The following is a 23,170-nucleotide window of genomic DNA, read 5'->3' on the forward strand; positions in this document are numbered from 1 at the left end:
GCGGTGCGAAACAGCTTTAAATGTATAGTGTAGATGGGGCTTCGAAAAGTTCCAGAGGCTCAGCATTTAAAGAAGATTTGATTGCATTTGAAGGAGATTACTGGAGAGTTGGTTGGTTTTATTTATTTTTTAAATATTTGAGTTTATATACAAATATAAAAGTTGCGTACAAGTAGAGGCACAGCTTAAAACCCTCTTCAATGTATTGCACTTGTACAGCCGCCAGAGAACTGCACACAAGTGCTTGAAAGTAAGAGCACAGATGTTATCGATCGACGGGAAGGGCGGGGGGGAGGTAGACTTTCCCCATTCCCTGTTACTGAGGCAGGGCAAACTAGCGTTCCAAAGAAAACCGAGTAGTCGATGGAGCATCGTTGGCTTCCGGGGTCGTTCGACTGCCGCGGCTGGCGAGGCCGGGAAGGCCAAAGGGCGGGGTCTCGCGGCGTCTCGGGGGCGGGGCGGCGGGTGAAGGAGGCGGCGCTTCAAGCAACCAAAACCACGAACAACAACAACGGCACCCAGAAGCCTCCGCGCCCACAGTGAAGTCTGCCTTCTCCGCCGCCGCCGCCGCCGCCGCTGCCGCTGAGGGCCCTGGTTCGTCTCCTGAGGGGAGGCGGCGGGGAAAGGCTCGCCGCTATGAAGCTCCGCGTGCGGATGCTGAAGCGAACGGTTCTGCTGGAGTTGCCAGGGGAGGAGCCAACTCTAGGGGACCTGCGCGCGCACATCTGCCAGACGCTCTTGCCCTCTTGCGGTTACAGGTAACGTGTGAACCGTGGCGGGGAGGTGTGTGTGAGGGAGTAGACGCGCGAGCTGCGTCACGAGCAAGGATCCTTGCGGGCAGGAGTAGCTCCGTTTGGCTTTCACGGCCTCCTTTGCTGGGCTCGCTCGAAGTCACCTCACCTGTGGGCCCAGGGGAGGAGGACGGCGGCTAGAAACGGGGAAGAGCAGCTTCTTTGCCGCTGGGAAGGTCCTGGGTTCCCCCATTTCTTGGCTTGGCCGGGAAAACACGCCTGGGGTACCGGTACCGTACCAAATGGACCAGTGAAGGCGTCTAATTTGGGGTACGTAAGGCAGCTTTCTGCGTAGCCCGCCTTTTATTTATTTTACTTAAAAACTCTGGCGCGCTGCGTTGCTTACAACGAAAAAATTGTCCGATGTGATACAATGGTGATGGCAAAGAGTGGAGGCTGTATATCCATTTGTCAAAAGGAAATAATGGAGGCTAACAACGTGTGTTTGTATGTCTATGTCTGTCTATGTCTATGTATATGTAGTACACTCTGTCAGACTTTTTAGGAGTCATGTGTAGATGCAGGAATAAAATATTGGGTGAGAGTTTCCATTCACTTCTCTCTTCAATTGGCTTTATTTTTTATCACAAATCAGACCTAAACTGAAGGCCCATAATGCAAGGCCCCTGTGCTGCTTCACCTTCCCTCCCTTACAGAACTTTTAACCGCTTGTCTTTAGTCTCTTATCTGCTCTAAGTTTATGTGAATTATAATAACTATTTGTTTTTATACCTCTCCTCTTCTAAGTCTTATGTGCTTTCTTTTATTCACATGTTTCTATCTTATGCTGGTCCGTAACTGTAATAGGTTGTTGTTGCTGGTCTGTGACTGCAATAGGTTGTTGTTGTTGTTACTGTATCTTACTGCATTTATACAATGTTAATTTGCCGGTACTGAGATAAGGGAAGAGTTACCCAAACTGACCTGTAGAAAAATGAGGCCTTGCAGAGCTGATTGGCACATGTGAAACTGAAAGCCAAGAGCACAGTTTCGTTTATTGGCTACAGCAGAAATAACAACACTATCGCTGCTTATTACTGTGTGCATGCAAGTGAATGATAAGAGACACAGTTGTGGCTTCTGGAGGTGGAGTACTGCAGGAATCTGGCTTTGAGAGAACTTGGTTGGTATACATTTAAAGTTTAAATTGAATTAGAAGACATTTGCTACAACTGTGTTGTTATTAACAAAACATGCATTGCTGATTCCTTCCTCCCATTATTTTGGAACTACGGTAATAATTTACCTGCTGCAATTACTTATGAACTGTGGTTGATTCTAAAGTGAAAGTTCTCTGTCACCTGTTTTTGCATGTAGAGGGGGAATGTGTGACCCTGAGGCTCACTATGACTTGTTCACAATTGCCCATACCATGGCTTTGGTTCACTTCCCACCCATCAGGTGTTCACTGGAGAGCAGTTGTGCAATTGAAGCACATTCCTTTGCAGGAAGGAAACAGAGGGGTATATGTCTCAGCAGAGAGGTAGATCTGTGTTCCTTACAAACATGCAAAAAGCAATCCACACATTGCCCAGTTGCATACATACCATTTTCAGGATACACTTGCATTATGTTAGAGACTTTGAATAACCTTAAAGCAAGGCTTGCAGTTTCAGCACACAGTGACGTTTATATCTGGAATTAGGGAGTTATTTTTGTCTTCTGCACAGTCTGGATAATTCAAAGGTGCTGGAGAACATTTCCTTAAAAAAAATAACTTCATAAAAAAGTGAAGAAAATGGAATGTGACATCTTTAATGCTTAGTAATTACGCTCAATATTTGTCCCTGTTTCCATAGGGAATAATTAGCATATTTGAATCTGTGTAAGAAGGGTGTGTGATTCTGTGTGGGTCTGGAATGTACACCCCCATGGCATTGGGCTACTCTCAGCTTAACCTGCCTCACGGGGTACTTGTGAGGGAAAAAAATGGGGAAGAAGAGAACTGTATGTCATCATGAGCTCCTTGGAGCAAAGGTGGGATGTAAACATAAAAAATAAATAGCTTTCTACTGGGCTAATATGACCCTCTGTCTGGACAAGCTTCCAAATTCCTGGCTTAGATTATTGTCTGACATAGTTAACATAAAAAACTATTCACTCCAGTGTGTCTGGTCCCATCCATATGGGATGCTTATGACCATATGCATGCTGGTAATGGGCTACAGTAACCATAATGGACATGGGAGAAACAACATGACACAGGTTTCACACATTATCTGCTGTTTGCATTGTGGTGGTAATGTAGCTGATAGAGTTGGCTATTTAGAAATAGCTTGGTTTGCAAAATGGGGTGTATGCCTCAATACATGTTCCTCATACAGTTAAATATTTTTCTTGTTTTTTTTCTCAGTTCTGATTCCAAGGTTGTAATAACCTTGAACAACAAAGACTCCCTCACAGGAGAGCAGGAAACCCTAACATCGTTGGGGGTTGTTTCAGGAGACTTGATATGTTTGGTGTTAGAAGAGGCTGATGCTGCACCCAGATTACCTGCATCTATTTCCTCATCTGTGCTTCCATCACAGAATCATGAATCCTCACCATCTACTTCAGATCCATGCCAAAGCCAGCCCAGGAGCCCAGATAGTGAAAAAAGCAACAGGCACGTAGCAGACCATGAAGTCCAAGATGATGTCCAAATGAGTGACAGTACGGTAAGTCCATAGGAACTAAATACGCTCTTGCTTTTTAATTTTTTCTTTAAATAAATGCTGTGTCTTGTGTGAAAAGAACAGAGGAGAAATGTGTGGCAGCTTAAACCACATTAGAGATACCACCTGTTTTATAGAAAGCCACCCATTATTAATTTTTCTCTTGGTCAGTTCCCACAACTGGGTATACATACATCATTTTATTTGTATGCTGCCTTTCCAGAGTTAAAACCATGCTCAAGGCGGCTTATAACACGAAGAATGTGACATAACTGCAAACATTACAAGAGAAGTCCTAAACTTCTCAATAAATAAATATCAATAAAACATCAAAAAGTGTAAACAAAGTTGAACCATTTCCACATAAATCATAATAAAATGTAAAAATAAAGATACAAAAAAATTATTCTCAATAACAGCAACAACTCTCCTCCCAGCAATGCTCCCCCAACAATACTGCAACCCAATAGTATGTTCAGCAGCCTTTGCTTTTGTAGCCACAGTCAGTCAGGGCCCCACTCTCCCAGCACAGGCGGAAAAAGGCCAGCAAGGCAGAGAGAACAGGTCTTCCAGGACTCACAGCAAAGATGATCAATCCCAAATAATGATAGGGCTTCCTGGTCTATAGGGAGGGAGCCTTTGGTTGCTCAAGGTTATTACAAACTTGGTATCAGAACTGCAAGACAAGCAAAGTTAACTGCATGGGTTGCATATTTATACTGAGGCATACACATCATTTTACGGACCAGGCTTTTTCTAAATACCCAACTGTATTGGCAGCATTACTACCACATACAGCAGATACAGTCTGAAACCTAGATCATGTTGTTTCACTTTCTCCCATGCTTATTTTGGCTACTTTTTGAATCCCCTGTTTCTGCTGCTCTCCTTTCAAGGCAGAATCCAGCCAGGAGTTTGCTTCAGAGACTGTCTCAGGTGACCTTGACATTCCAGAAGCTGTTGGTTCCTACCCTTCAGAGCCAATGCTTTGCTCTGAAGCTACAGACGGGCAAGTGCCGCACTCACTTCAGACCCTCTACCAAGCTGCAGAATGTACCAGTGCCAACGATGCCTTGATTGTTTTGATACACCTTATCATGATGGAGACGGGTTACATACCTCAAGTAAGCAAAAAAATGAAAGACCAGCTTCCTCTGAAACTCAATGGGATGGGGAGGATAGTAATGTTGCACTGTGCTAGTTGATCCTGGTGGCTTCATCTCTTCTCCCATCTACTGATTAACAGAGGCCACATTCTCTTTTCCCCACAGCATACCGACTCAGGTTCAAGCCATAGTTTGTGTCTGATGTGTGAGGAACCATGACTTGCATTAGATGCGTCTGTAATCTGAGGAAGTACATATTCATGTGGATGACTCCAGATTTACAAACTTGTGTTTCCAGGGAGCTAGCTCGAAGTTTACACTGGGGGCCCTGCGTGCTTGCATATTAAGAGATTTTTGTTGATTTTCTTTTGGGCTGGATACTAGTGAAGATAATTTGCAGGTTATAATTGAGGTTGTAAGGCAGGGAGCATGTGAATATAAGTTTGTGGGTGGAGAGAAAGTGTCTAAAGGGATTTTTGGTTAAGAGCTCTGCCTTCATTAGGCAAAGATTATTGGAACTGGAAAAGTGTTTATTATTATTATTCCCTGCTCCCATATTTTGGTCCTTTCCATCTAGAAAGCTTGGGGTGGGCAGCACTTCTTTAAAGTAAAATAATATCCCCTGGAAAATGTAAAATTATCAACATTCTGTTAAAAATATCCTTCCTACATGCAGAATCTTTGAATTTTATTTTAAATGTCTTATTTTTTTGTATTTGATGCTAGTTGTCTTGGACATGGTTGGTGGAAGTATAAATATTTATAATAAACTATGAAATCAAGCCCATGTACCATCACAACAAGTATTATAAACTGTACAGTCCCCACATAAGAAACCAAATTGCGAAGTGTCAAAAAACTTGTAAAGTAGGTTAAACACAAAATATACTGGCTTTGATTTGATGGAGCCTGCTGAATTTTTTGGTATGATGCTTTTAATTTGCATTCAGTTCAATATCTTAGATTTTAAAAAATGTTCTTTGAAAGTCCCTACCCCCAAATATTTGCTTGACAGTCACATGAGAAATCCTAAAAAACGTTTGTTTTTTTCAGACTAAATCAACATGCGACACGGTTAGACCATTGAAATTGGTGGATTTAGATGTGTCTAGCTGTCTGTCTAAATTTAGGCCCTGAGAACATCTTCTCCCTACCTGAGTCCTGTCTGTTCCAGCCCAGCTTGGATTGTACAGTACAAGACAGGGTAGTATAAATGGTCTGCTGTGATATCCTGACCCCTGCAGTGTCACCTACAAACATTGCAGAATTCAAACATTCAGAATAAAAGTCCCTTGTCAGTCTCTAGTTTTATGGAAATATCACTTTTCAGGAAGAGAGGAGGGTGGGGACTGTCACGGTAACTGGTTTTCCCCCTCCCATTTCCAGGGGACAGAAGCAAAGGCAACATCAATGCCTGAGAACTGGAGAAGCAAAGGTGTTTATAAGCTGCAGTATACCCACCCCCTCTGTGAAAATGGCTTTGCTGCACTTACTTGTGTGACTTTGGGGAACCTTATCGTTGTCAATGGTAAGAGTGTTCTTGAAAATACTCTGGTTGAAAACTACCTTGTGACTATCGCTCTTTGCCTCTCAAGTTTCTTCCAATGTTAGCAGAAGCCTGAAATGAGCTTCCATTGAGTCTGAATATTTTCTGCTATGGCATCAGCATCTGTGGGCAATCAAGCACAACCAAGGTGCTTTCCTGTATTGAAATACAGGACATCTTAAATAAATGTCAATGTAACTTTACCTCTGGGATGGAAATTGGATATTTTTATTAAAATATGTGACTCATTTCTGAGCTAGCAAATTCTCATTGATATAGTAATGCAACTATTCAGTATAATTCTATAATAGAAAAGCTGACTTTTGTACAGATGCTGCTGACTATGTCCATTTCTGCTGGCACTAAGTGCTTCTAGCAAGTGCCTCTTTTACCGTAATTTGTTTGGCGTAAACTAAAATAATCAGTTAAGCATAAATAAGTTATCAAATCATCTCAACAGAAAATGAAGCTGGGCTGCATCTTCAACACTTGTTCCAGTACATAACAGAGCCTCTGCTTCCCAATAAATCAAATCATTTTGCTGTTTCATTTCCTTTTACCATTTTACTAATCTTGGTTAGGTAAAGGTAAAGGGACCCCAGACTGTTAAGTCCAATCACAGACGACTCTGGGGTTGCGGCGCTCATCTCGCTTTACTGGCTGAGGGAGCCGGCATTTGTCTGCAGACAGCTTCCGGGTCATATGGCCAGTATGATTAAGCCGCTTCTGGCGAAACCAGAGCAGCGCACGGAAACACCGTTTACCTTCCTGCCAGAGCGGTACCTATTTATTTACTTGCACTTTGATGTGCTTTTGAACTGCTAGGTTGGCAGGAGCAGGGACCGAGCAACGGGAGCTCACCCCGTTGCGGGGATTTGAACCGCCGACCTTCTGATCGGCAAGCCGTAGGCTCTGTGGTTTAGACCACAGTGCCACCCGCATCCATGCCATATTCCAAAATCTTGAAACTATTCATCAACAGATTAATATTTTCCCATCTCATGGACATGACTCGCAGTCAATAAATGTAAAATTTCAATGTCATTGAATTCCACTGGACCTTTAAAATAACCAGATAGAGCAAAAATTGGATTCAGAATAAGGCTTTCTTTGGCAACTAAATGTTGCATTCTTATTTTGAGGATCATCCCCCCCCCCCATTATGTTTTCTTATTGTCCTTTTTGTCTCTTGCAGTAATGTTAAAGATTGCTGATGACATCAAAAGTGTGAAGAGGCTGCAGCTTCTGCCAGCATCATTCATTTGTTTTGAGAACTCGGGTACTTTTTATATATAACTTTTCAATACATAATTTAATGTGCTCCTGACTTTCAGGTAGTCAGTCTTGGTCTTCATCGAAGGGCTACTTTGAAATGAAGCATTAATAGGCTTGGGCAAATTTGACAGATGAGTGGGGAATGCCTGCTGAAGCAGGGCAGCAGGTGTCTTCCAAGTTTTGTAACTGTGTTGTCTTTTCACAGTTTGCTGAAACTGTGTTTGAGATTGCAGAAGACCTTGTGGGCTCCAGGCAGATTTTGAGGTCCCTGAAAGATGGTACCACTAAGAAAAAGACAATTGGATGTCAGTTGTGCAGAAAAGATTCCTTGTGTGTTGCAAGCAGGGGGAACTGACAACTGCTTGCCACAAAACCTTTCTGAGCATGTAGTGGAATATAATCCTTTATTAATGATGTCATCCACAGAAATGGCAAGATGTCTGTAGCAGGCAATCCTTTCATGTTTCAAATATTTTAGTGTAGGGCAATGACCCCCACCCCCGGATAACCTCATAAATCCGAGGAATTTAAAGATGAAACACAGTAGTGCTGTTAAGTGTTCATTGATGCTGAAATGGTGGGTAGGTGTATGTGTAAAGACCACTTTACAGGCCTTGCTCCTGACATCCATGAGTCTGCAGATAGACCATACAAATACACATAGGCTTCTGTATACACACTCGGTATCTTTCCATCTATCCAGGACACAAACGGGACACTCATGGCTATGTTTAAGACGTAGTCTGTGAAAAGGTGGAGGTTAGGGCTGGAATGGGTGGTGCAGTGCTGATCTTCCTCTCCTGTCCCTCCCTCTGCTACGCATTTCTGGATATCTAGAAGTCTTCAAGTTGGCCTGCTAGCTTGGTTTAGTCTTGTGTAATGACAGACATTTGGCCAGCAGAGGGAGTTGCAGCATTGAAATTGTATGGCAGAACGCAGCAGCATTTTCACATAGGTAGTAGGGCTTCATATAACTAGCTCTTGTCTTAAAATACCGTACTTAAAAGACTCCCTCAATGTTTATTATTTTAAGAACTGATGTAATGGGCTATAGCCAGTAAAGTCATCCTATTAGCACAAGAGTTTCTGTCTGTGGATCAGAGCTGCTGCTTCCTGCATGCCTCTGCATTCCCAGTTTTGTTCTGGGAGTTCCCCCAACCCTCTGTTACAGATTTGGGAGGTGCAGAGGCCACATAAAGATAGGGAGAGGAATCCTGTTGTGCAAGCGGAAGTTATTGCTGTGATGGGACACCTTCATTGCATACAGCTCCATATGATCTACCCTCCCCTCCCCTTCAGTGGCAGGGCCCTGAATTTGTAATCAAAGCAGACTCGTTTCACCTAGATGTGCTACTGCAGGGGTAGGTAACTTTAGCCAACAATATATGGGGAGTGCTAACTCCCACCACCCCCAGCCAGCATGGCCAGTGGTCAGGAGTGATGGGAGTTGTAGTCCAGCAACATCTGAAGGGTACCATGCTAGCTACCCTTGCTCTATAATCGTTCAACCTTGCAAATAAGTCCATAAAGACTACTGGCCTACACAAAACTTTACTATCCTAGGGAAACATACTGTATTTTTTCATCAAAACAAACAAACAAAAATTCCTTCCAGTAGCACCTTAGAGACGCACACGAAAGCTCATACCAAGAACAAACTTAGTTCTTAGTTGGTCTCTAAGGTGCTACTGGAAGGATTTTTTTTTTTTTTACTATAGCAGACCAACACAACTACCTACCTGTAACTGTATTTTTCCGTGTATAAGACACCCCCTGTTTTTGTGGGCCCCAAATTAAGAAAATGGGGGGGATTGTATCTGTGCATAAGATGACCCCCAATTTTAAACATATTTTTAAAAGAAAAAAAAACCCTAGTCTTATACACGGGAAAATATGGTAATTGTTGTGGTACATCACATTTGGAATAAGAAGATCAGCTCCTTTTCTGCTTAATTGTTTAAAGGGGACATTTGCTGTAGAAAATAGGGTGATTGGGAATTTGCAAACCTATGATGTCCAAACTTTTTTTTTTTTTAAGCGAATGTTGCAGGAGTATATAAGGATCTTCAGAAGCTATCACGTCTCTTTAAAGATCGGCTGGTGTACCCTCTTCTGGCTTTTACCCGACAAGGTAAGAAAAGCACTGAAGGAAGCATATTGTGGATCCTTTGTGAAAACAGTGCTTTGTCACACAGTGGCTAAAGAATATATTAAGAGTGCAGTGCCAATTCTCTTTCTTTGACTTCTCCATTAGTTTCCATGTTGCTTTTGGTTATTAAGTGCATAGACCCACCAGCTTTGAACTCACCACTGAGACGCATTGCATACTTCTGGTATGCTAAACTGTCTTGGCCTACAGACTGTGTAGGCTTGTATCTGTGTTCATGGGCATGTGAGTGTGTGAATCCTTGGCTTCTAAGGTCTTTTGCTCCCCACTGTCTAATCTCAAGTGATCAAGATGGGCCCCAGCACTGGAAGGTTCCAGTTCCTACGGGTGATTGGAAAGTCAGCCTCCAGTGCCGGATTGCTTTCCAGTATTCATAAATCAATATATTTCTTCCCCTCAAGTATAGTCATGGTTGCAGTGAACAACCTACAAAACTGAATAAGTACCAATTGCTAATTTGGGAAATGTTAATAAAATAGATAAAAATCTGAAACTGCCTTTTGAAGTCTAAAAGAGATTCATGTTTCATTTAAGGGGCAGAGACCTCTTCTGTTGAGCCAGCTGGAGAGTCTGTTTCCTCTGTGGCTTGAGAATATAGAAAGCAATAAAAGGCTGGCTTTGATCTGTATGGGTTCTCTCCTCCCACCATCCCTGGACTGATGAAAAACTATAGAATGCAGCATATGGAGCAGAGCTAATGTCATATTGTAGTTGCCTGAGATTTAGCTTCCCAGACCTTCAATGTGGCGCTTGTCTAGTGTGTATATTTCTGATGCCATAGAGGAGTTTGGTGGTTAGGACCAAATTAGATGTGATGTTTGGTGTTGCATAGGTGATTTAATTACCAAAAAGTCCCCCAAATGGTGGTCAGTGTGTGTGCATATGTAGTGGCATGGAGAGAAGAGATGGGCTCTAGCCTTTTGCTTCTGCCATAGTCCTGGTTGGAACTGGAGCCCCTGCCCCAGCCACGCCTGCTATTCCCACAGTGGAATTTCCAATTGCGGCAAAGTGTAAAGCTTCCCTTCCATTCAATTGCCCCAGTCTGGCTCAGCACCCCTTACTGTCAGGTCAGCAACTTGGTTTTACATATGCAGTGCCAAACTTCAGGCCAAATGTCTCACCTGGTTTGTCCCATAGCGGACAGCCATTCATGCTGCCAGTTTTTCCCAGAGAAGCTTGGTCTCTTTAATATTGGCTGGTCATATGATTACAATGGGAATAGCTGAGAGGTAGAATTATTTTTCTTAAGTGCCCCCCCCCCCACCTATTTTCTGAGTGTATGTGTGTGAGATGTCTTAGTGAAGTTCCTTGGCCAGGCTGTTAGCTGGACCTGATACTGAAACAACACATAGCTTGCCCTGTGATCCTTCACTCCCTTTGGAACATCAGTCTTTGCCTTAGAAATTTAGATTTCGCTTGTAGTGGTAGAGCTTGTAAGTCACTTGGACAAATTCCTGACCTCTGTGTTTTGAACTCTAGCCACTAGTAGCATTGAACATGTACATTTTACCACTGGAGACCCCCCCCCCCATAGAGGACCAACTGAACACTACTAATAATAAATCAGACTGTTGGTCTGCCTTTTCCAGTTGTAACCATCCTGACAGGGTCTTGAAGAGATAGTTTTCCTAGTATTTCTGTTAAGGATCTTCTACTGATATTATTAGGGATTGAACCTGAGATCCTCCCCATGCAAAATCATGTATTTTACTGGCGCTTCACCAGACACATTAGTGACAGAGCCTAAAGGATGGGCATTAGATGTAGGCTGAATATATTACTCTGCTTATATTTCATTTTGAACTGGTGGTGCTTTACTGTGGCGGCTTGTATTCAGTGGTGGCTTTATTGTCTCTCAAGCACTGTCATCATTTAAAAGGATGAGGCCTGTCAGCCATTTTGTAGGCCATTACTAAGTCATAAAAGAGGGCATTCCCTTGATAAACAATTATTTTCATTTTGAGGTTTTTGCTCTGAAAGCCACTGCCTTTCTAGTTGCATTTTAACAGCAAGCCTTGTATCTGACAGCAGTTTGTGATTGTATAAACCATATTATAATTTTATTACAGCAGCACTGTAGATAATGCCATTTTCTCCACCTCCATTTTGTCTTAACTAGCTTTGAACCTCCCAGATGTGTTTGGCTTGGTGGTCCTTCCGCTGGAACTGAAACTAAGGATTCTCCGACTCCTGGATTTCCGCTCACTTTTATCTTTGTCTGCTGTTTGCCATGACCTCTACGCTGCTTCAAATGATCAGCTACTGTGGAGATTTGTGTACCAGCGGGATTTTAGAGGTGAATTCTTACTCACTTTCTCTTACGATGCTTAGAGATGAAATGGCAGACTTGAGCCCAAACCTAGTTGTATTAAGTGGGGAGCAGCTGGCAAATAAACTAAACTATTCAAGAAATAGGTAAAGGTAAAGGGACCCCTGACCGTTAGGTCCAGTCGCAGACGATTCTGGGGTTGCGGCGCTCATCTCGGTTTATTGGCCGAGGGAGCCGGCGTTTGTCTGCAGACAGCTTCCGGGTCATGTGGCCAGCATGACTAGCCACATCTGGTGAACCAGAGCAGCGCACGGAAATGCTGTTTACCTTCCTGCCGGAGCGGTACCTATTTATCTTCTTGCACTTTGATGTGCTTTTGAACTGCTAGGTGGGCAGGAGCTGGGACCAAGCAATGGAAGCTCACCCCTTCACGGGGATTCGAACCACTGGCCTTCTGATCAGCAAGCCCTAGGCTCTGTGGTTTAACTATGCAAGGAATAGTTACTGGATAAAAGGGTGCAGCCACCAGAGACACTTGTGGTATTGTATCTGCTGGAAGGTTTTTTTTAAATATATATATATATAACAGTACAGTGGTACCTTGGGTTATGTACCCGATCTGTACCGGGGTGCTGTTTGCACCCCGAAAAGTCCGTAACCCGAGGTATGACCGTACCAACTTCCTGAATTAACTGGAGTATGTTTTCTGTGGTACAGAAATGTCTTATAGGATTGCTGTATTAGAAAATGATTTCTGGTTTGTGATTTCTGCTTAGATCCTGTTACCAGGCCCCGAGATACAGACTGGAAGGAAGTGAGTGACTGTCTTGATTTAAAAAAATTCTAACACAGTACATGTTTTTAAGAATAGGCAGAGGTTTAGCTTCTAAGCTAAATAAAAGTGCAATCAGTACAGCACTGATTGTGCTTGAATACTCAGTTGATGCCAACCTGTATAATATTCTGTGGAATCTGAATCCTACAATCTCTGGTCTCTTTTTTTGGGTGGGGGTGGGGGAATTCTATTTAAAGAAAAGAAAGGGAGGCCAGCCTAGTTGGACATCTTCCTCTAAACTAGGAAGTTGTTCAGAACATCCTCTGATTTGGGGGCAGTTGTGTTGGGGAGTGTGATACTTTGAATAACGTTTGGACTTAAATGCATATTGTATTTATCATTATAGGTAGGTTAAGACTTTTCATTTGTTTTTTCCACAGCTCTACAAGAAGAAATGGAAACAGAAGAAGGAAGCCCAGAGGTGGCGACACATGATGTTTCTACCCCCTCTCCTTCCTGTGCCACTTCATCCTAACTCAATATATCCCAACCCTTGCCTTCCCATTCCTCTTTATCCCCCAATGATCATTGGTGGTGAATATGACGAAAGGCCATCAGCTCCATATATTGCAGACCCGATCCACTCCCTCTTTTCTGGCCCTATGGAGCTTCCTCAGCTTTCTCCCTTAGATCAATTCCTTACTTTCAGGCAACACATTGATTCACTTCCAGATCCTTACCCCACACTCCCAGGAAGAGGCGGTCGGGTTCGTCCGATTGATAACCGCCGTGCATTCATATGACTGCAGCTTGGTTTTTAGGGCTTTAAACATACCTGCTCATGGGTTTGCTTTCACACTGTAGGATATTTCAGCTACAGGGTTCAGATGTCTGGTTGTCGTTGTTTTTAATTATGGCAGTGCATATGTACTATGAGATTCGATTCTGGGGGTTTGGGCTCAACACCGTGCAAATGACCAGTGCTGCCTCCCTTGGAACTGAAGGGACATTTCTGAAAGAACTTTGTGGAAAACTTTGATTCTTTTTGTTACCATCTGCAAACTGTTTCTTAGAAAGCAAAAGGTGGTTGGCCTTAGCTACATCAGATAAAGAGCACTTTAAACACAAAGCATTATGTTGGTCTGGACTGTCTTTTTCTTTAAATAGGTCTATTAAATGGATGTGGTGATTTTCCCTAAATAGCTGGCCTGATTAGATTTCTCTTCCATGAGAGAACTTCCTGTTCTATGTAACATCTGACATATGGAAAGCCCATGGCCCCCTTGATTTGCCTTCAGAAACCACCTGTTGCTAAGTCTTTTTCTCTTTTTTATTACTTGAAAAGCAAACTTGGTGTTCAGGACTTCAATGCACAAACAATACAAGGTAAAAATGTTGTGGTTTTTTTTTGTTTACACTTGAAAGAATAAAACATTGAACAGTTTCAACTACAGACAGTTGAATAATAACATGCTACAACGCAACCCAGAAACTAACCATGAGTAAGAAAGAATGCCAAAAACTGACAAAAAGACATTGCCTTCGTACCTTGAATGATTTTTTTTTACCAGGAAAGAACTTTTAAGGGCATTATAAAATGACAGAACTGACTGTACAATCAAATATGGTGAGCACTGTGTGGCTTGTACTAGAGGTGAATGAGCCCAAGACTTATTTTCACCAATTGTAAGCAAGGGCTATTTGCAAAAATACTTAGTTGTGGCTTGTTCTATATGTTTGCATACACAACTGACAGGAAGTAAAAGATGTAACTATCCATAGAGCCAGTCAACCTGATTTGTGTTCAGAGAATCCAAAAGTAAAGAGGGGGTATGGCTAGAAAAAAGGATTGGCTGGGAATTAATTACAGGTGATTGGTTTTTCTTAATCTAATATTTTCAGCTGATTCAGATGCACTGATTAATAAGCCAATTTACTGTAAAGTCCCAAGTTTCTTTTGTTTGATTGGGTTTAAATAAGGCTTCACATAATGCTGTGTGAGAGAAAGAAAGCATTTTTTTTTTACTGATTGCAGCTTTAGATACACATCCCTGAATGGTATGGTTTCTGGGTGTGTATAGAATGTGCACTCTGTTAAGAATGAGGTTTCTAGTTTAGTTGTATTGCTTTTCACTTTACTAAGCTTGCTCTAGCAATTGACCAATTAAGGATTAGGGATGTCACAGTATTTCTAAGCATGCTGTGTTAAAGGTTAGATGTGACCCTTGATACTTAGTTCACAGCTTTGGTGAGGCAGAGTGCTACTGGATTGTTAAACTTGTGAGCACAGATTTATACTTAATGTTAGCTTATAATGGGGTAAAGTGCCATAAGCAACTTAAAATGTTTTCAGTTGAGAACATGCCCAAACCAGTGCTTTAATATAGCAGTATAGTTCTGATGTGCTACCAAACAACAAGTGTCTTCTAGATACACTACTAAGAGTCTTCTGGTACTGTATAGTGGCAGGCTTCCACCAGGCCCATCTGCGGCTCCATACACTGGGCATAGATAAAATTGGAGGGCTTTCTCCTTAGCAATACTATTGCACTGGTGTAGTTTGTGTGTCCGCCCCCCCCCCCCATTTTTTTTTATAAGGTGGCCTGTTGGTGGGAGGAGTAATTTATCATTTCTATAGCAGCCCTTTCTGCTCTGAATAATATGTGAATTATTGTATATTTTGAGGTAGGTTAAAATACAGTAACTTGCTTGAAATGGCTCTCAACACTCCCATGCAGTGGTGCAGGAAAAGCCTCGCGCTAACCATCTCTAGAGGACAAGACTTCTGATTTTGCTTCTGTATTCATAAAAATTTTGAGGTCAAAAGGTCCAAGCAGCTCAGTCAAGGGCTGGAATGGTCAGAGTTATATTGCTGTCCTTTGTGACATTGCAAAGTTGGAGTTAAGCATGGCTTTGTTGGAAAGACATTTTGAAGAAAATAAAGCCTTTGAGATCAGGCCATTATGAACATTGAGCCCAGCATAACATAGGCTAGTACTATGCCTGACAAGACAACACAAAACCTTCCTTTATAAACAGCAAGTTTCTGGAGCGTAGCCATTCATATTTCTAAATGCTGAATTATTCTTCAAAGTCTCAATGCAATCCAGATTGCTGCTAAAATTAAAACGCTTGTGATAGCTGTTGCTTTGTTTAGTGTTTCCCCAATGTAATGTGATGCACCATATGGCAGACTTTGCAGAGTGCATGAAAAGTAGCACCAGAACTGAGATCTGTGAGCTTGGTCATTAGTAATGGTTTGCAGGAGAATTGCATATTCAGCTTGTTTTAAAACTGAGTGAGCCACACGTTAGGATTAGTGAGCTGGGTGCGTAGTGTGATTTCATGCAACTTCAATCTAATTTAGAGAGCTGAAATGGGAAGTGAAGTACTTCATGATAGCCACATCATAGAACTCAGTTGTTGTAGTTACAGGGACGACTATTCCAGGTGTGGTTCAAAGATTTTCAATTGTTCCCTATCTTAAAATACATTATGACTGTTTTACATTGCAGTGAACTGGAAATGCACTTTAAATTACAGCTGTAAGCAAGCAAAGACTTGCATATTTTCCCCACTTGTGGATGGTACACTAACATGAAATTGCATTTAGGTAGTTTAACTCATTCCCTGGGATCTGTCCAAAGAAACTTTATGTTCTAGCTCCAATTTGAGAAGCTTGCAATGCTAATATGCTATGTCCCCTGATGTGTTGAATCTCCCATCCAAAGGTTTGACAGCCATTAAATTACACATGGCTGTCGAACAATTTAGCAGGCCCCTGAAAATTGCTCTGCCTCTTTTTTTATTAATGTGTTTGGGACATGGTTAACACTTCTGTAAGGTTTGTTTTTAAAAAAATCTGCCAGCCAAGAAGATTTCACTTCTGTGTCAAAAGAAGCTTGCTTTGCAATAATATATAAAAATGATACACTGAAAAGTTATCTCTTTTGGGCATGGAGCAATGGTTCTGGTTCCATTGGGGTTTCTGTAGGAAAGTCTGTTGCATAGCAGAGGTTCTTTTTTAAAAATAAAAATAATAATAATAATCAGTGCTGTGATCCTTCAAACTGATTAAACTAAAATACTGATGCTTAAGGTGCTGTGAAAAGGACACCCAGAAAGACAGCTTCAAGGGATTCTGTTTGCAGAATCTGAACTTGTTTGCACTCACAGTGCCATTCGTAAGGTGATTGAACAGCAGCAGTTCACCCCACCTGCCACAGGCTCTCATCCATACATATGTCTGCTGGGAAACCTGTGGCCAAAGGTCCACGTTCAGACCTTGGCCTAAGTGTGGGTGCTAAGGGGTGGGAGTAGGAGGGAGGAATCAGCAGAAAGGGTGGCAGAGAAAAGGACAATAGTGCCATTATTAAAACTGCCTCCAATGGAATGTGGCTCTTGATGAAAAAAAACGTTCCTCACTACTGGCCTAAATAGAAGTTTTAGGAGTTTGAAGAACTTCACATGTACTGCAAGATATGTAGCCTTTACTCCTCAAACCTGAGGTAGGGAGTATATAATATGCATAGCAGGCCTTTCTTCTGATGTTATAGGGAATGGATGCAGGTGGGGGGGCCTGGAGCATGGGGGTGCACAAGATCCCCCCTTTTTGTTGCTGAACATGTGAATAGGTTTTACAATAAACTACTCTAGATGCTCCTGGGCAAGTTCAAGGTAAACACAGAAAAAAATGAATCCACAAAAGTAAACCCCCCCCCCCAATTGCTCTCACTTTATGTGCAGAGATTAATCGGAAAACAGGCTAGCAAACGACTTCCTCAGGTTGCGGATGGTTTCAGCTTTTGCCTCGTCTTCATTGGCTGTTCCCCGCTGTGAGGATTCTGAGAGGCTGAAAGTGTTTGTCAGGGACTGTGACTTGCTGAAAGAGAGGGGGGTTGGGGTTGAAGAGAAGAATGAAGATATGGCCAATTCTCTCACAAGGGCAAACAGGAGAGAGCTGGAAGCTAGACATTTAGGCAGCTATGGAGGCTCCAGGGCCCAGCGGGCTTCAGTTTCGACCCTTGCCCTTCTGCCACTGAAAATAACAGCAGAAGCTACCATTGCCTGCTACTCCTGTGTGCTACACTAAAGCATCCAATCTTGTAATAGACATGGGCAGTGTGTGCAAAGGGCAGGAACTTCACTTGTCAATTTTTGTTCCCATTTTCCCAATCTTTAAATACAGTTCTACACATTTCTGCAGCAAGGTGAGATTATTATTTAAATCCTCAAGAAAACAAGCAAATTTGTATGCAGTTCGAATTTTTGCAAGCAATGTTCCCTAATAGGCATGATTGTAGGCTATTTTCACAAATGCATGCATTTTTATGCACACTTTGCCCTAGAACAGCAGTTTTCAACCAGGGAGCCGTAGAATGATTGTTAGGGGAGCCATGAGCAGCACCAGCCTCCATCCTTCCCTCCTGCTTGCCCAAAGAGCAGCTCAGAAGTGCAAGTGGGCAAACAGGCAGACAGGCAGTGTGAGTGGTGCTGTTTCCCTGGGCAAAATCCTGCCTGTTCCTCAATGGCGAGTGGGTTGACTTCCTCCCCCCAGCAGGCAGTAGGAGCCGCAGCAGCAGCCTGGATCCCCTGAGCCATGGCACTGAGAAGCAGCTGCAGCAGCCACGAGCCCCTCCCACTATCCCCTACGACTCCCCTCTGAAGCCCAAGCAACCTGCCCCGGGTTAGTTGGGTAAAAATGGCCACACTTCCCACCCTGCAACTCTGCTCCTGCCTCGCCCAGGCTGCTTGCTCTGCAATTTGGAGAAGTGCACATTTTGAGATCTCTGTTTTTTTTTGGGAAAGTTTCAGTTAGAGAAGTTTGCCTTTAAACGTGAACTATCCCTACAAAGTGGTGGTGAAAATTGGATTCCTCTTCCTTAGCGCTGTACTATTAGGTACACCACTGAGCTTCTCGTATGCCTTGCATCAATCCTTGTGCATCTTGGTCTGCCTGTGCACAAAAATGAGTCCGCTCCTGCCACAGGTGGGCAGATGTACATTGATTAAGAAGCTGCTGCTGCCGCCACCTCCTGTCTCCCTCTTTCTGCAGTGTACACACACTGTACATGGAACTGGAGGAAGGGCTCCTGTCCTAAAAGCAGCTGTGTGATTTATGCAAAGTACAGAATCACATATCTGTCATATGGAGCAGCCACGCGCCTTGTGAATAGGTTTGGTAAATTTGGAAAGGGGAAGATGAGAGTTCTCTGCTGGTTAAGCTTCCTGTTAATGGGCCTTTTGCAATTTGTGTTAGGGGCTTTTTAGTGTTACAGTGCCAGAATCCTGTTAGCAAGCTGGGTGAAGGAACCGGCACAACAATGGTGGAGGCAGTAGTGGGCTTCAACTCCACACAAATGCCCCTTTTATGGAAATGATAGCTGGTTTTGAGGATTAAGCTATTGCCACTTGAGAGAGAGGGTTGTTGTCTTCACTACTCAGTTGCATGAGTCACTCGGGCCTTTCTGACCCCTTCTGTACACCTTGTTTGGACTCGCTCTCATACTGATCTGAGCGCACCACTCCAATAGTCATGTTAAGTATATCCATTGTAAAAGGTACCTACTTTAGATGAGGATGAGGAGGAGCCTGCTGCCTGGCTGGTTCGCTGGAGCCTTGCTGGCTGGGAGCTCGTCCTTGGGCTGGAGGTCTAGGCTGCTGTGGGGGAAAGGTGCCTGGTTTGGAAGGCTGGCTTGGTGAGCTTCCGGCGGATGATCTAGTTTGCTGGGGAGATCCAGGAGACCTCTGTTGCTGTGGTGAGGTGGACAGGGGGCTCAGAGGTTGCTGACCCTGGGGAGAGAGCCTTTGCTGGGGTGGAGTTCCCGTCCGGGCTGGCTGTGATCCCTGAGGCTGGCGTGGACCCCCTAAAGCAAAGAGGGACACTTAAATAAAACATCAAGTGCTATATGTTCGAAGCAAGAACAACCCCCCTTAAGGTTATCAGACTCCTTGCTGTTAGCATTACAGTCCTTCCTTTGGCACAGTTTCCCATTCGTCTGCATGGCTTAAATGCTAAGGGCTCCCTGCTTTGCATCATATTTCCCTTTCAAAATCTGAATATAGAATTCGCATTCCTCACAGACAGTGCAAAAGACCAGACCCAAACTATAAGATCGTGTGGAAACCAATCTCCAGATGCTGCAGTGTTCGATATCCATGCTCCCCGTCCCTTGCTTGCCTCTCCTTCAGGAATGTCATACAAAATTATATTGGCCCATTATCTTTTCAATGTCATCCATTCCTGCAACTTAACAATACAGAGCTCACCTTAAAAAAACTATTTATCATCCTTCTCTTTTCTAATCATTTCCTACTAATAACATATTTGTACCCTCCATTTTAGGTATCCGATCCTCAGCTCTTAAAATCCATCACTTTGGTTTGTTTGTTTTTAATCACCAGTGTTTTAAGTCTTTTTTTCCTGAAACAAAATACCATTTATGACATCAAAAGTTATTTTGGGTATTTTTTAACTGTTCTGCGAGTCTCTGATACTGAATCCAACAGATTCCAGAATGTGTTGTCTAGGAATAAAGATGTTTTAAAAATCCTCTCCCCTCCCTTCCCCCCACCAAATAAAATTTGGTGCTTGGTTTGTGCTTTCCTGCTGTGATTCTTGCATTTCAGGGGGTTGGACTAGATGACCCTGGGGTCCCTTCTAACACTACAGTTCTAGGATTCTACAGTATCCTTATAGCCCTGGAATTCCTTACTTCTATTCTGCATTCCTAGAGGATTCCATTATATTCTCTTGCAGAACTTACAAGCAAGTAAAGTGTAGTATGACTAGTACCTTGAGGAGGTGGTCGGGGTTGGGAAAGTGGTCCAAGCTGGGGTCCTGCCTGAGTCTGCATCTGTGACTTCGTTGACTGAGGCTGGAGGTAAAAATCATTTTTTAAAAAAATCAGATTGTATAGGTGTGCAAATAAAAATATGGACCCCAAAGACACTGCATTCCTCAATGACCATCGTTCCAAGGAAGCTGAACTCTGGATTGGTGTAGAAATCCCTCAATACTTTCACTGCATGGAAATTGGGGTGCATGCCGCAATATGTTTCTCTAGACTTAATTTAGAAACTTGGGCTTGGTCACCTCAGGTGATGTCAGCTTTGACAGTGCCATAAAATACCAGCTTAGGTGGGATGGGGCAGGTGAACAGGGCCTTCAAAAGTGATGGTGCTGTGTATTTGAACTGCCTGAAGGAACATCCCCTGCAACCAGGTACTGTATTGGTCTGAATATAAGCTGCACCTCCCCCCCCCCAATTTCGATCGTGAAAAGTTAAAGTGCGGCTTATATTCGGGACCTTACGCCACTCAAAGCGGTGCGCCTCCACCCCCCCCCCGAGAGCAACAGGGCAACGGCGCCCGTCCCATCCACGGCTCCCAAGCAGCCAAATTTTAAAGGTGTGGCTTATTTGCGGGTGCGGCTTATATTCGGGCCAATACGGTAATTAGATGCAGGCATCATCCATCACCAAAGATGTTGGTGGTGCAGGTAGAGTCTGCTTTCTTTGTTTAATTGGGGCATGTGCCCCAGAACCTGTCAAGTAGAGTGTATTCATGTGCATCTGTAACACCCCCCCCCCCCTGCTCCATGTGCTTCGGCAATTGTGCATTGAGATATAAATAGGAAAGGATCATTTCCAGCTGTTTCCACCGCTTTTCTTGGCACATTTCCCTTTTATATTATGGGAAAGCATCCCATCCAAGTTAGGGGTAGGAGGCACTGCTTTGCAGTGGTTCCAGTCCTTCTTGGATTAACATTTCCAGAGAGTGATGATTGGGGTGTGCTGTTTGGCCCCGTGGAGCCGCCAATGTGGAGTTCCTCAGCATTTGATTTTATCCCCCATGCTCTTTAACATCTCTGTGAAACCGCTGAGTGGGGTTATCCAGAGGTTTGGAGTACATTGTCAGCAATATGCTGATGATAAACAGCTCAACTTCTCCTTTACATCTGCAGGTGGGGCAGTGGATGTGCTGAACCATTGCCATGCCTCTGTAGTGGACTGGATGAGAACCAAGAAAATGGAGCTCAATCCTGACAAGACTAAGGCACCACTTACCGGTAGTAGGTGGTTCCCTAGATTGGATGGATGGGAGGTTGTCTGCTCTTAATGGGGTTACACTCCCTCTGAAGAAGAAGGTACATAGCTTGGGGGTCCTCCTGCTGTTGTTTGAGGCTTCCACCAGCTTCAGCTTTTGGCCCAGTTGCACACCTATTACAGGCCTAATTACTGTTATGCTATAGTCACCTCTTCCTGCCAATTTAGCAGTTCGAAAGCATATGCAAATCAATCAAAGTCTTCCAACATTCTTTGAATATATTGTAGGAAGAACTATATGTAGCTGTACCTTTTTGTTAGCAGGTAGAAATGGGGTTCAAAACTGTTCGGAAGGGAATTTCAGGGGACAAAGAGTTAATACAGCAGTAGGGAACTTTCTTCAGTGCTTGGGCTCTCATGTGCCCTCATGTGTAACTTTCTAGGGTGGCAGGGCCAAAGACAAAAGTGGGCTGAGCATTGGTTGTGACCTTTACCTCTGAACAGTTGGCGACATTCTAAGCACATCCAAGTCAGAGGTTTCTAGCCCTCCCTCCTTCATGCATCTCTAAATCTTTCATCCAGAGAATCAAAAAAACATGGCTGCTATTCAAGGCTACATTTCAGCCAGGCAAAAAAAGGCCTCAGGAAAAGAGCAGAGCAGGACTGATGAGAGGACTGTGTTGGACAGCTGAGGTGCTCAGCCCTAGGCTGAAGAGAAGCCACTCCTCTCTAGTCTTCCCCTTCAAACTGCAGCCTACATGCAGAAGTTATAGGTTAGTATCACTAACCACTAAGTTATAGTCAAAACAATTATAGTCTTCAGATACAGTATCAGAAGAAGTGTGCATGCACACAAAAGCTCATACCAAGAACAAACTTAGTTGGTCTCTAAGGTGCTACTGGAAGGAATTTTTTTATTTTGTTTTGTTTTGACTATGGCAGACCAACATGGCTACCTACCTGTAACTGGCACTAAGTTATAGAACATCATTTTGTTTTCTGATGTCATTGGGGGGGAAATCTGCATTTATAAATGTTTTTTGGTCACTTGAGCTCTTGTTAGGACTGTGAGAAATTGCAAGCTTTGGGGGCAGACTGTCTGATCTTACCCAAGGCCGCAGAGGTGAAGGGGATGATCCCATACTCAGGCAGGCCTGCGTCATTCTGGAGATAACCAGGTCCACAATTAGCTGTCTGTCTTCCTCTATATGCTCCCCAATCAGAGGCATTGAGCTGTCCATCACCTGCGCAAAGAGATGAAGTGAGTCCTTTTATATCAGTGGCAGCCAGATCCTCGCCTTCAGACCACCTTTAGACACCTTTAGCTAATGGGGCAAATGCAGAACCCAAGAGTTGGGAAAATGTGGACAGATAAGATGCAGGACCATCATTTCATAACTTCATAATTGCCAATTGGTAATGCTTAAGGCAAGCATTCACTCAGCATAGTGTTAGGGTTTTCAGCCTGTCTGAAAAAGGATGGGGGGGGGGGAAAGCAGCACATCAGGGAGCCATTGGAGCCGTGTGAATCAACTTGAAT

At 43.4% G+C, this 23,170-nt stretch overlaps 2 protein-coding genes across 3 annotated transcripts in view; one reads left to right on the forward strand and one right to left on the reverse strand.

The window, feature by feature from the left end:
* The first annotated feature begins 564 nt into the window (after positions 1-564).
* Positions 565-13,718, forward strand: FBXO7 (F-box protein 7). The gene is made up of 9 exons (XM_033162093.1): positions 565-758; positions 3,145-3,448; positions 4,342-4,569; positions 5,938-6,079; positions 7,293-7,376; positions 9,411-9,503; positions 11,659-11,835; positions 12,585-12,622; positions 13,024-13,718. Exons 1-9 carry the CDS (start codon positions 637-639, stop codon positions 13,384-13,386), a joined length of 1,551 nt encoding a protein of 516 aa, XP_033017984.1. The 5' UTR covers positions 565-636; the 3' UTR covers positions 13,387-13,718.
* The window catches only part of SYN3 (synapsin III), a 178,126-nt gene continuing 159,058 nt past the window's right edge, over positions 4,103-23,170 (reverse strand). Inside the window, exons 11-15 of one of the 2 annotated variants that reach the window (XM_033162091.1) lie at positions 22,740-22,874; positions 20,379-20,460; positions 19,152-19,449; positions 17,319-17,465; positions 4,103-4,121 (exon numbers count right to left, since the gene is read on the reverse strand). In XM_033162091.1, the coding sequence (XP_033017982.1) occupies positions 17,333-17,465; positions 19,152-19,449; positions 20,379-20,460; positions 22,740-22,874 (648 nt within the window). In that variant the 3' untranslated portion in view covers positions 4,103-4,121; positions 17,319-17,332. Of the gene's footprint in view, positions 4,122-17,299; positions 17,466-19,151; positions 19,450-20,378; positions 20,461-22,739; positions 22,875-23,170 lie in introns of those variants that run through there. The other variant, XM_033162092.1, reaches the window with a different exon arrangement.

This window comes from Lacerta agilis, chromosome 10 (genome assembly GCF_009819535.1).
Source record: "Lacerta agilis isolate rLacAgi1 chromosome 10, rLacAgi1.pri, whole genome shotgun sequence".
NCBI lineage: Eukaryota > Metazoa > Chordata > Lepidosauria > Squamata > Lacertidae > Lacerta > Lacerta agilis.

What these genes read in the sequence shown, in the direction of transcription:
- FBXO7 (XM_033162093.1), top strand. Translation starts at nt 637, where the DNA reads ATGAAGCTCCGCGTGCGGATGCTGAAGCGAACGGTTCTGCTGGAGTTG. An exon ending in GAACCTTATCGTTGTCAATG is followed by an intron (nt 6,080 to 7,292) that starts GTAAGAGTGTTC and finishes TGTCTCTTGCAG; the next exon opens with TAATGTTAAAGATTGCTGAT. An exon ending in GTACCAGCGGGATTTTAGAG is followed by an intron (nt 11,836 to 12,584) that starts GTGAATTCTTAC and finishes ATTTCTGCTTAG; the next exon opens with ATCCTGTTACCAGGCCCCGA.